Genomic DNA, 13,916 nt, shown 5'->3' with positions numbered 1-13,916 from the left:
ATTAACAGATCTGTTTGTTTACATTTACCTTTCCTTCTCATTATATTTAAATATATATTTTTGTTGTGTTGTTTAAAGAGAGAGTGAGAGAGGAGAGAGAGAGAGAGAGAGAGAGAGAGAGAGAATTTTTAATATTTATTTTTTAGTTCTCGGCGGACACAACATCTTTGTTGGTATGTGGTGCTGATGATCGAACCCGGGCCGCACGCATGCCAGGCGAGCGTGCTACTGCTTGAGCCACATCCCCAGCCCCTTCTCATTATATTTAATAATTCTGTTCAGAATAATGTAAATTGTTCAGAAAATTGTTTTCTTAGTGCCTGTTGGAATGTTACATAATTTTTTTTTTTTTTTAGCCATCATTGTCAGAATTCCTACCTTTATCCCAGTGCCGGTGAAGACAAAGATAAAACCAAACTACAGCTTCTTTGATAGCTATCACAGTAAACTGTATAAACTGATGCATCAATGAATAATAACTCAACAAGTAATGCTCAATCAAGGAGTCAATTTATTTTGGGAGGAAATGGACATATTGATAGATTCCTCCGCTTTGAACTGCTTGCAGAATTTGCCTGGACTATGTATCACTTGTATGCATTGTGAGCTATCTGTTGATGAAGCAAATTGTGGTAGTGCTGGCATACCTTTGCTGATGTGTCACCAGTGATGCAATTTTTCCAAAGGAGCCGTCAATTGGCTTGGTGTTGTGGCATTTCTGTATCCTCCTCCCTTCTACTAGTGATGGTCTAAATTTGGGGGCCAACAGAGGTGAGGCAAAGAACCTCACCCCTCCACCAGCACCAAGACCAAATTTGGGGGCCAAAAGAGGTGAGGCAAAGAACCTCACCCCCCCCCCCCCCACTGGTGCATAGGCCTATCCACAAGTATGGCTGTATGGTGGACCGGTAGTCAGTGACGGGTATGATCCAATTGCAGTGGTACCAACCTAAGACAGGAGGCCGACTCCTAGAGTCAGCTCATCCGATGATGGGTAAGAACCATATGTTGTATTGGACAACCTAACAGGCATGGTACCTAAGCCACATTGCTTGTTGCTTAATTAAACAGAAAGGGGGAGATGCTGAGAGCCATAGCCAAGTAGGAATGATGCATGGCATTTTTGGTTGAAAGGTGACGCCAGCAAGCCATTGAGATGATATGATTATGTTAAGATCTGCATTCAAATGGATATTAGACCCCTGCTGTCTGCCTCGGCCTGCTACTTTGGAGCTCTAGCAGGACTCCTGGAGAGTTCCCATTGGTTGGGGAAGTGTGGTAGGAGGGAATTCCAGAGGAGGGATTTCCTGTTGGAGTAGTGTGGCCCAGGAGAATGCCGCGTGTGTGGTTTGGCATATTTCCTGGGAGCGTGCATGGCATTGGCAGGAGTTTCAGAAATAAAGTTTGTTCCTGCTTGAGTGGCTCGTGATTTTGTGCCCAGCCAGACTGCGGCAATGAAATTACAATTTCATCACATTTTTGTCCATAATTGATATTGCCTTTAAGAAATAATAATAATCTGTATTAGTAGGATTGATTTATCCTTCACTTGTAGATGCCCATCTTGTCTGTATCTTCATATGATATTTCCTCTGTGTGTACCTGTATCCTTATCTCTTCTGATAAGGACATTAGTTGTATTCTGTTAAGGCTCATCCATTTTACCTCATTTTATCTTAATTACCTCTTTAAAGTCCCCATCTCCAAATGTAGTCACATTACTGGAGGTAAGAACTTAAGCATATGTATTCAGGGAAGCACCATTTAGTCAATAACACCGTCAAGGTGAATATGAAGTTTTATTTAAGTGTATGTGTGTGTGTCTTTCTTGAGATGAGGTACTGCTATGCTGCCCAGGCTGTCCACAAATTCCTGAGCTCAAATGACCCTCTTTCACCAGCCTCCCAAGTAGTGGGGAAAACAGGTTCATACCACTGTACCTGATTTTATTGTGGTTTTGATGTACATTTTCTTTGATAATTAATGATGCATCTTTTCATGTGCTTATTGATCATTTGTATAACTTCTTTGGGAAAAAGTATATTTAGATCCTTTGCCCATTTAAAATTGGGTTGTCCCTTTATTGTTGAGTTAGGAGAGTTCTTTTATGTGCTGGATACCAGACCTTTATCAGGCACATGATCTGTATCTATTCTCTCCCTTTTCATGGGTAGAATTTTCACTTTGTTAGTATGTTTTGACACACAAAAACTTCTATTTTGGTGAACTCCAGTTTACCTACTTTTACTTTGGTTGCTTGTGTTTTTTGTTGTTTATTTTTTATTTGCTGCTTTTAGATATACATTGCTTGTACTTTTGATGTCTTGGCAAACCCATTTTCTAATACAAGGTCATGAAGATGTTTCCTTCTAAAAGCATTATACTTTTAGATCTTCCCTTCAAGTCTTTGATCTATTTTGAGTTAATTTTAGCATGTGGTACTACATAGGAGTCCAAGGTCATTCTTTGGCATGTGGTTATCCAGTTTTCTCAGCATTGTTAAAAAGACTATTTCTCCCACCTCTCTTCTTTCAAATGGTTTTGGCATCCTTATTGGAAATCACTCAACTATTAATGTTTGGGTGTATTTCTGATCTCTCAACCATATGTCATTTATTTATGCATTTATCTTTATGCCAGTAACACACTTCCTTGATTACTATAGCTTTGTAGTACATTTAAAAATCAGAAAGTGCAAATCCTTCAATCTTTTTCAATTTTTTTTTGCTATTTAGAGATGTTTGCATTTCCATATGAATTTTAGAATTGACTTGTCCATTTCCAAAAAAAAAAAGTGGCTGAAAATTTAATTGGAATTTTGTAGATGAATTCGCAGTGTATTGCATCTTAACAATATTCCAATCCACAAACATGTGATGACTTTCTATTTAATTTAATTTTCTTTAATTTATCTCAATAGTTTGTAGTTTTTAATGTAAAAGCATGGCATTTCCTTAATTAAATTTATTCCTAAATATTTTATTATTTTAATGATATTATAAGTGGAATTATTTTCTTAATTTCACTTTTGGATTATTCATTACTAGTGTATAGAAATATAAATAATTTTTATATATAGATCTTATATTCTACAACATTGCTGAATTTATTAGCTCTACTAATTTTTTGGGGGGGTTAAAAGAATTCTTTTCTATATGGTCACCTTCAAATAAAGATAGTTTTACTTCTGCCTTTCCAATCTTTTTGGCTTCCCAGTACTTGTTCTTTTCTTGTCTCACTGCTCTGGCTAGAACTTCTAATGCAAAGTTGAGTAGATTGGGAAAGAGTGGACACTCTTGTTTGTTCCTGCTCTTGGGAAGAAAGATTTATCTTTTACTATTATGATGTTGGTTGTAGGTTTTTCATCAATGCTCTTTATTAGGTTGAAAAGATTCTCTTGTATTCCTAGTTTGCCATGTGACTTTATCATGAAACACTGTTGAATTTTGTTAAGTGCCCTTTCTTCATTTATTGAGATGATCACATATTTCTCCTTTATATTATTAATTTGGTGTGTTACATTGATTTATTTTCATATGTTGAACCAACTTTGCATTTTGGGCATAAATCCCATTTGGTTACAGCATATACTTATTTTAATATGCTGCTGGATTTAGTTTGCTAGTTTTTTTTTTTTTTGTCCCAGGGATTCAACCCAGGGGTGCTTAACCACTGAACTGCATCTGCAGCCCTTTTTTATTTTGAGACAGAATCTCCATGAGTTGCTTAGGGCCTTGCTAGCTTTGAACTTGTGACCCACTTGCCTCAGCCTCCTGAGCCAGTGATATTACAGGCACGTGCCACCTCACCCCGCAGTTTGTTAATTTTCAATTGGGGATTTTTACATACATTCATAAGGGATACTGGTCCAAAGTTTTTTTTTCATGATGTATCCTTCTTCCTTTGTTATTGAGGTAATACTGGTCTTGTAAAATGAGTTAGGAAGTGTTTCCTTATATTCTATTTTTTGGAGGAGTTTGTATGAAATTTTAAAATTATTGAATATTTTACTTCTGATAAAAAAGGTTCCAAGATGTTTTAAATTTAATTACAAGGGTCAAAAGATGGGGGTAGAAAGAGATAAGGTGAATTAACCAGTTAATAACTGTCGACAAAACCAACAAAAAGATTGTTTCACATTTTAACTTAAATTCCATGATATTTGACCACCAGTGCTACTGTGTCCCATTTGTGTATAAATTTCTGGAATGTCAAGCCCCAACCAGTCCAGAAGCAACAATTAATTCTCCTTAAGGACTGCACTAGTATCTCAGAGATGTGCCCACTTTGTATAATCCTGCAATTTATGCTTTCCTTTCCTGAATTTTTGTTAACAATATTTTTTAGCCAGGTAGGCGTGGTGGTACATGACTGCAATCTCAGTGACTTGGGAGGCTGAGGCAGGAGGATTGCCAAGTTCAAAGCTAGCCTCAGCAACTTAGCAGCCCCTAAGCAATTTAGTAAGACTCTTGTCGCAAAATAAAAAAATAAAAAAGGCTGAGGATATGGCTCAGTGGCTAAGCACCCCTTGGTTCAATCCCAGGTATCAGAAAACGAAACAAAATAAAAACTTACTTTCAGTACTGATCCAGAAGGCATGTTGCTACTTGCTGTGTATCCCTGCTGCTGGTTGAGAGAATGTCTATTTAGCATCTGGTCCATTTTTTGGTTAGCACATGTAATAGCTGAATACACCCTTTTAATTTCAGAGATTTTTCAGTCTCAAGAGTTTTAGTTTAATACTTGTGATAGGTCTATTTGTTGTAGGAATCAAGCAACAAGTGGCAAAGGCACTCAAAGAGCAGGAGAACTCAAACTTTATTTTCTGCTGGTGAGCCCAGAGGAGATCAGACTCCAAATTCTGAGTGCCCAGTACCAGTTTTTCACATTTATATGCTATTTAGTGTCATAGATTTTCTAGTTTAATGATACATGGTTTCAAGTGGGAAGCACCTTTACAGAAACAGCATTTTCATATTCTATATCCTTATTAGCTTATTTAACTTTTTAAAAAATCCATTATTGGGAAAGGAGTGTTGAAATCATAACTATAATTGTGGATTTGAATATTTTTTCCTTTAATTCCAGTGGCTTTTGCTTTATACATTTTAGAGTTTTATTAGGTATAAACACATTTAGATTGTTATGTCTTTTTTTAAAATATAATTTTTTTAGTTGTAGATGGACACAATGCCTTTATTTTATTTGTTTATTTTTATGTGGTGCTGGGGTTCAAACCCAGTGCCTCACACATGCTAGGCAAGTGCTCTACCACTGAGCCACAACCCCGGCCCTGTTATGTCTTATTAATGAACTCTTTTTTTGTGTGTGGGGGATACCAGGGATTGAACTCAGTGGCACTCAACCACTGAGCCACATCCCTAGCCCTATTTTGTATTTTATTTAGAGACAGGGTCACATTGAGTTGCTTAGCATCTTGCTTTTGCTGAGACTGGCTTTGAATTCTCCATCCTCCTGTCTAAGCCTCCTGAGCCGCTGGGTTTACAGGTGTGTGCCACCATGCCTGGCTTAATGAACTTTTTTTTTCAGTCTTTCATATGATTTTATTTTTTCTTTTCAATTTTCAATCATGACAATATGATATCCAGATTTTGTCTTAAGTGGGGGTCTGTAAACATAGGCTTATTTCATCCCACTTAGAGGTAAGGCAAATGCTGCTTTTTAAAATAGTTACACAGTGGACTCTCTGGTAATCCAATCCAAATTGCCACTTTGTCAGGCTTTATTTTTATTTATATATACATACATATGTATATATAAATAAATTATATTTATATTGTGGCCATGTCACTGAATCTCATTCTAGACTTTAACTTTTCTATGGCTTCCATGATTTTGCCATGTTTTTCACAGAGAATGTCTGACCTTTATTACAATGCCACCACCTTTGGGACTCTGAGTCTTCTTGTCAGCACTGTCACTTACAGAGGCTGTTCACCCTTTCCTCTCCTTTCTAGAATCACTTTTTCTTTGGGGCCTGAATCGAACTCTTCTTCATCATTAAATTTTGCTCTACTTCATTCCTAATAATATTTCTTCTTGGGCTGGAGAAGTAGCTCAGGGATAGAGCATTTGCCTAGGAAATGTAATCCCCATAACTTAAGAAAAAATATTATTTTAAACTCTTCTCAGAGGTGTTTTCAAGGTATATCTTTTCCCATTCTTTTATTTTTTAAATAATGGCATATGGGAAATCAAAGAAACTTGGAGAAAGTGGAAGAGACAGTTGGTAAAGATAACTTCCAAACACAATTAAAGAGAGTAAACCTAGCCATAATAATAGGAACAAGCTTATTAGGAAAAAGTCTGGATTTTGATCTCTTATGTTTTCTGTGTTAATTGGTCTATAGATAAATATAGGCCAAGTCCATAAAGAGAGAGATGCATGGAGATACAGATTTGTGAGTCAATAGGAAATAATGTACAAAGGATCTAATGGTAAAATTCTGAGAAATGAGAACATTGAAGATTCTAGGAAGGAGGAGAAACCAGCCAAAGAGATTGAAAAAAATGAGTGATCTGAGTGTAAAAGAAAAAAAGAGAGATAATGTTGACTCATATACTAAGGACACTGAAGGGTTCTGAAAAGATGGAAATGGTCATATGCTTTCAAAGCTGAAAATATTGAATAAGATGATGTTATTAGAAACCTTTTTTTTTTTTTCAGAGCAGTGTCAGAATAACAATATAGCTATCAAGCCAGATTGAAGTGAAGTTGGGAAAAACTGAAGATTACTGTGACAATGAAGGAAGGAGACTCAGGAAAAAACATAACATGATGTCCTTTTGCCCCTTCTTTGTCTGGCTAACCCCCTTCTCTCTTTCATGATCCAGCCACAGTTCTCCTCTATCAGAATGTCTAGGTAACTTTCCATTCTAACTTAAATATGTTTAATAGCACTCCATATATAAATCTTTCATGGTATTTAATCACAATATATTTTAATTATTTATTTTTCCTACTAGATGGTACTTGAGAGGAAGGTCTATTTTTGTAATTCCAGTGCCTAATTAGCATGATGTCTGGCACTAGGTTGTGAATTTAGGCTTAATGAGTGAACGATGGACAGATTTAAGGATATGTGGCTGAGAAAAAAAAGCTGATGGTGAAATATACAGAAAGGAGAGCTGAAATGTCATCGACGAAGCAATGCTTTACATCTGTCAGAGAATGAGACTCAGTACACAAGTGGTTACTTTTAAAAACGTGGAAGATCGTCTTATTGGAATGGAACTGTCAGATAAAGGAATTGGTTCAAGGGCTCCCCTCCTCCTTTCTTCTTTTTCCTCTAAGTGGGAGGGCACAGAGAGCAAGGAGGTAAGACAAATAAGGAGAATTGAGGAGAATGACCAAGACTTGGAATGATTATTTTGAAGAACGAGAAAGAACTCTGATCAGGAAAAGATAAAGGAATGGGCAAGTAGCAGAGATTCAACCAGAGGGAACTAGAAACTGTGTAGTGGCTTTTAAAAGTAAGACACCACGCCTCCTTGACAGATGCAGGCTCCAGATTCCAGAAAGGGAGGGGATTTTTAAAAAGCCTGACACAGGGGCTTGCTGTGCAGGGGTGGGATGAAAAGACAGGTGCGCAGGCGAAGCGAATTCGTGTTAGAAGAAAGGAACACTTCTGCAAAAGTACTGAGATGTCGCTGTGGGTGTTTAAACTTACAGACCGAGTAGGGAAGGAAAGCAGCCTGGCTGAGATCTCCCTCCATCCTTTCCCCACTGGACACAAGTCTGTAAAGGGCAGAGCGAGGGTGTAGAGGACCAAAGCTCTCACCCGTCGCTACCACACACCTCACGAAATCAAGAAGGTGGCACTAGAGCCCAAGGAGACTTAGCAGAGACGTCTGAGGTTGGCTCCAGGTCCCCAAGGGGCCCCAAATCCAAAGCGGACTCGCCCCGCCTGGAGCATGCGGGCGGCACAGCCTGACCCGGAATCGTCTCCGGCCGACCCGGAAGCGGAGCCTTGCGGCGGACGCGCCGCCCTGGAGCCACCGCCCCCTCGCCGCTTGGCCGCTGCGTGGGGACCCGGACCGCGGCGGCTCCGGGTTACCCTGATGATCCCGGGCTGGAGGCGGCGGCCGAAGCGGAGGGAGGATGACCGCTCCCCGGGAGCGGAGTGCCGACCTGGCTCGTTTCTACACTGTCACCGAACCCCAGCGACACCCGAGGGGCTACACGGTGTATAAGGTCACCGCCCGGGTGAGTGCTGGTGTTGGGCAGAGGAGGGAGCCTGGACTGGGACCTGAGGGTCTGGACTGGAGACCCTGGTGTGGGAGTAGCTAACTCTGGGTCAGAGCCAGCAGTGGGACTGGGTGCGCCTAGTCGCAAGACAAGCGTCGGAGATGGGTACTTCAGCGACACTGAGGTAGTGGCTGAATGGGGATGTTCGGGGCTCCACTGAAGCAGGTCTCCGGAGAGTCCCCATTCTGGGGTGGAGCAGGGGATGGTTTTACATTGATGACTCAGTCCCATTTGGACTTTCTCATAGAACCAGATATGCAGAATTGTCTTTGCTTGCTCCAGAGGAATAATGTACACTTAAAAAATGTTAATTCACGTATTGTCTGGCTTATGTAATGGAAGATATTTCTTCTTTTAACCTTTTATTCAGAGTGAGGTTTGCTCTGAGGCAGGTAGACGCTTGCGAAAGATGTCAGTGTAAGGCTAGTTTTGGACCTCTGTGTCTGGGCTGTCTTTGCCTCTGAGATTTTCCATAGGAGACATGTGAGAAAATGTAAGTGAAGTTATCTTATGTGAGGGTAGATTTAAAAGTTGTGAGGCTACTTTGCATTAAAATTAACTGACCCAAAATTTAGTACCCATTTTGTTTATATTTCCTTTTGCATCATGAGTAAATTTTAAAGAGAGTCTGCATCTCCCTTCTAGGAAAGCGAAAATAACAACATTGAATAGACCTTTATCTATGTAAGGGATGTGTGTATATTGGGCATTTTGTAATTTAACTTTCATTTGAATGATGAGGAAACTGAAATTTAAGGATTTTTTTTTTTGGGGGGGGTTGAGGAAGTACTGGGGATTGAACCTAGGGAGGCTTTACCATTGAGCTTACATCCCTGAACCTTTTTATTTTTTATTTTGAGAAAGAATCAGTATTATTAAGTTGTTTAGGGCCTCACTGAGTTACTGAGGTTGGTCTGATACTTTGAATCCCACTGCCTCAGCCTTCTAAATTGCTGGGATTACAGGCCAGGGCCACCATGCCAGGCCCAAGAAAGTTTAGTACCTTGCCCAGCTTTACATTGCAAGACAGTAACAGATCTGGTGTATGGAACCAGTTTTCCTTAACTCCAAGATCCATAAAATGTTATGACTTATTATTATTATTAATTCTTTTTTTTAATATTTATTTATTTAGTTTTCGGCGGACACAGCATCTTTGTTTGTATGTGGTGCTGAGGACCGAACCCGGGCCTCGCGCATGCCAGGCAAGCGCGCTACCGCTTAAGCCACATCCCCAGCCCCTTATTAATTCTTAAAGAAGAGAAGTACAGACTAAGTCATCATAGTACAATATGTATTTGTAAAATACAGTACTCATATGTGATAGAGAGCTTAGGAAGTAGACCTTGAGAAGAACCTGAAGTATATCTATATAAGCAGATTTTGGGACATGTGAGTGGCACATGGTAAATGGAAATGGTGTACAGACAAATGTGAAATGGTGGGATGAGCAAATTTGTTTAAAGAGAAGAGACGATGGGGTCTGGTTTGTTGCTGATTGCTGAGAATAGGGAGAAATTTGCTGCTCTGTGTTTTTAAATAAGGTTGTTATATTGGTGGAGTGTTGATTTTAGGTTGTCTTTAAGAAATTTTTATAATATCAAAAAGCCCCTGTTATCTCACTTTAAAACATTTTTTTCAGGACTGAGGTTGTGGCTCAGTGCCAGAGTCCTTGCCTCCCACATGTGAGGCACTGGGTTTGATCCTCAGCACCACATAAATATAAATAAACAAAGATAAAAACCAAAAACATTTTTGGTCATTGGGACCTTCAAAAATCTAGACTTAAGTTTTCTAACGTGTAGTTTATAGAATCAGAGCAATGTTCAACTGGCATGGTGTCCCCATTACACTTACCAAAATTATATTGTATTAATTTGCTGACATGACAGTGTCTCTTGGTAGATTTAGAGTAGGTCTCTATCATTGGTATTTTCTTCTTGTGTCAACTAAGTTCATGGTGCACAGTTCTTAAAACACATTGTTGAATGTTTTCCTCTCCATTCTAAGCAGCACACCCAGCGAATGTTTAGTTCTAGGCACCAGGCCCTATGGAGAGTACAAGGCTGAATATAGCATGGACCTTCCTTTCAAGGATACTTAGAACAGAGTTTACTGTACTTAAAAAAAAAAAAAAAAAAAAAAAGTATAGTAGGATATTGTCAAAGGCCATAAGACTCTACAGAGAGGAGCTGTGGGAATTCGGAAGACAAAGAGATGCCTGTGGCTCAGGGGAATATGTACCAATTAAGATAGGTGGTGAAAGATGGGAAGAATCCAGAAAAGAAGAGGGCATAGAAGGTAGAAGAAAGGGATAACTCTATGCACATAAGTCCTGGAGGTGTGAATGTGTGAAGAACTTGAACTGGAAGCACTGAGTTTGATAGTTATTGCTGATAGTTATTCCTTCTTTACTGAAGGAAAGCTTAACTAAATTCAGATTATAAGTGTCATATGCTGTGAACTACTTACTAAATGAACTTTTTTGGGGGGGCGGGGTTATTGGGGATTGAACTCAGGGGCACTTAACCACTGCGCCACATCCCCAGTACATTTATTTATTTATTTATTTATTTATTTATTTATTTATTTATTTATTTTTATGGTGCTGAGAATTGACCCAGGGCCTCAGTACATGCAAGGCAAGCACTCTACCAACTGAGCTATATCTTCAGTCTCCCCAGCACTTTTTTCTATTTTATTAAGAGACAGGGTCTCACTGAGTTGCTTAGGGCTAAATTGCTGAGGCTGGCTTTGATTTTGTAATCCCCCTGTTTTAGCCTCCTGAGCCACCAGGATTACAGGCGTGTGCCACTGTGCCCAGCCTGAATGAACTTTTTTGACAAAAATTAGAAGATGACATAGCACATTGTCTTAACAAATGGGTAAAATATGCATGCTGCATATTGCTATAGTTATTTGAATCTGAAAATTGCTTACATTGCCTTCTTTTATCCTATCTCATTTATTATTTATATTACAGATTTATCTTTTAAATTTAAGATTTGAGGGTTAACATGGAAATATACTTAAATATAACTGTACTTACTATTATAAAACAAAATATTATTTTTTGATACTTAAGGAGAAAAACATCTTTGCTCAGAAGAATTAATTAGGTAAGTAGTGTTCCTCTGAGAACTTCTTGAGATAAAAATTAGGAATGTTCTCTGTATATTTCCTATTATTGATTTAATCCTAGCTTAAACAGTTTCTGTATTCTTGATCTTTGCAGGGTTATTTCTATAGGAGTAGAATTAGAATTGTTGAAATAACTCTTTGTTAAATTTTGGATAGCAAAAGAGATATTTCATCTTCTTAAAATTCCTTTGTACTTTGTTTGCAATTCTCTGGCACCTGGCAGGTTTAGATAATTTTGTGGCTAGTTACAAACATGCTAACAAATTCCCTAGTTAAGCTGGGCATGTAGCTCAGTTGGTAGAGTTCTTGCCTTACATATACAATGCCCTAGGTTCAATCCCCAACACCACAAAACAAACAAACAAAAACAAAAAAACAAAACCAAATTCCCTAGTTAAACTCTCTATTGCTTCTTAATTTTTATCTCTAATAGATATTCTTATTCAGAGTTGGAAAATTCTTGTGTAAGTTTTGTTTTTAGTTGAAGGAGGAACATATAAAAGAATCATCAGCAGTGGTTTTTGCTTGTTTCAGCATATTAGGTTTGCAAAATTTTCATATTGTAATATAGATTTCTCAATAACATGAAATGAATGGTAATTCTTGTCTGTATTCTTTTCATCAGTGTGGAATGCAAAGTGTATGCTTTCATTATTAAAAGACAGTGCTGCCTTATGATTTAATTTTGTTTACATTGAGGCACAGTTTATATACAATTAAATTTGCCAATTTCAAGTGCACAGTTTGATGAATTTGACACATGTATATAGTTGTGTAATCACCACCATAGTCAGGTCTGTACAAATTCCTTCATGCACTTTTGCAGTCAGTTTCCTCCCCAACCCTGTTTCTAAGCAACCACTGGTTTGCTTTCTATCATTATAGATTAGGTTGCATTTTTCTAGAATTTTATATAAAAGGGATCATATAATATATGCTTTCTTTTGATCTGGCTTCTTCCAATTATTTGAAATATGAACATTCATATACAAGTCATTGTATGTACATTTGGTTTCATTTCTCTTACTACCACACAGTCTCATTTATTATGACTTTTTACTAACCCTTGAAATCAGGTGGTCTGAGTACTCTTGCTTTTCAATATTTGTATTTTGGCTATTTTGTATTGTTAACATTTTCATATGATTAAGAATCATTTTGTCAAGTTCTACAAAAATGCCTGCCCAGATTTTGATTGGGATTACATTGAGATTGGAGATCAGTTTCAGAAGAATTAATGTCTTTTCAGTATTGACTCTTCTGGTGTGTGAATGAATATGTAAATGAATATGTAAATCTCCCTAGTTTGAGCAGTACTTTTAATCCCAGTGCTATTCTGTGGAATACCTGTGTTACCTGTTCAAAACACATTTTGTTAGGTGCTGTAGGTATACATATACATATGGGAATACCTATGTGTCCCCACAAGAGTCTTATTGTCATTTGACCAAAATGGACACATAGATAACACAATGACTGTGTGATATGAACAAAGGGGAACAAAGACTTGAAATACTTTGAAAACTGTCATTAGCAAAACTTCCCATTGAAACACTGTATTGCTTAGAGGCAACCTGCTTTCAATTCTTTTTTTTTTTTGGTGGTGTTGGGGATTGAACCCAGGATCTTATGCATGTGAGGCAAGCACTCTACCAAGTGAGCCCTATCTCCAGCCCTCAATTTTTGATCATATTCTTAAGTAGCCCTTGTTTGAGAAGGAAATATTTGTAGTTTTCCAGGTTATGTTAGGACACTATGTGCTTCTTTCTCTTATATGCTTTCTTCTCTAAGAAGTTTTTCTTTCTGTCTTTGCAATCCCTGCTTATTTCTATTGTCAACTATGCCCTATGTTCTCCTTGATGCCTCTCAAAGCATGGCTCTCAGTGTAGTATAAACTCTTTCATCAAAGCCTTTGTGATAATGTACTTGGATTTCTTTTTTGAGAGGAGATGCTTTTTTAATGGTATATTCTTAGTGCCTTGTATAGAGCCTGGACTGTGTTTCTTTGAGAGAAGACTGGAAGGAGGCAGCACTTTCCTTCTTAAGTATCATTTTAAAAAGTAACTGTGGGGAGCCATTCTGACACGTGATTGGGTGACTCCCGTTAAGGGCCTGAGGCACTCTGGCTGTGTCGGAGTTATCCCGACCCTTTCCTGATGAGAGAGCCCATCCGTGTGGGGGTGTGCGTAACCACTGACCCTGGAGACCCAATCACTGACCCTGACCTTGGAGTACAGCCCCCCCTCAACCTTCATTGGATGGAATTCTCCCCTGAATCTCTTGTTTCCCCCAAATAAAAGGCTGATCCCCGGCGTGTTCGCTCTCTCTCTCTCCTGCTAGCCCAGAGTAATCCTCGCTGCCCTGCTGAGCGGCTGGAGGCAGGGAAACAGGGAGACCGAGCCGTCTCGGACCTAGCATTAAAATAAGGTACTGTCTGTGTGTTTTATTTTGATCTCTTCTAACTAACTGAATGCCAGAACCTCATTAATGAAACCACTGCGCAGGC

General features: G+C 38.6%; 1 protein-coding gene across 6 annotated transcripts in view; it reads left to right on the top strand.

Annotated features, from left to right (window-relative positions):
* Positions 1-7,985: 7,985 nt before the first annotated feature.
* RPS6KC1 (ribosomal protein S6 kinase C1) overlaps positions 7,986-13,916 on the top strand; it is a 213,201-nt gene continuing 207,270 nt past the window's right edge. For all 6 annotated transcript variants that reach the window (XM_081300200.1, XM_081300203.1, XM_081300199.1 and 3 more), the window contains exon 1: positions 7,986-8,227. In XM_081300200.1, the coding sequence (XP_081156326.1) occupies positions 8,123-8,227 (105 nt within the window). In that variant the 5' untranslated portion in view covers positions 7,986-8,122. The remainder of the gene's footprint in view (positions 8,228-13,916) is intronic.

This window comes from Spermophilus citellus, assembly GCF_964194105.1.
Source record: "Spermophilus citellus genome assembly, chromosome: 6".
In the NCBI taxonomy this organism is placed as follows: domain Eukaryota; kingdom Metazoa; phylum Chordata; class Mammalia; order Rodentia; family Sciuridae; genus Spermophilus; species Spermophilus citellus.
The sequence above is the reverse complement of the archived record's forward strand: the minus strand, read 5'-3'. Positions and strand labels throughout refer to the sequence as shown.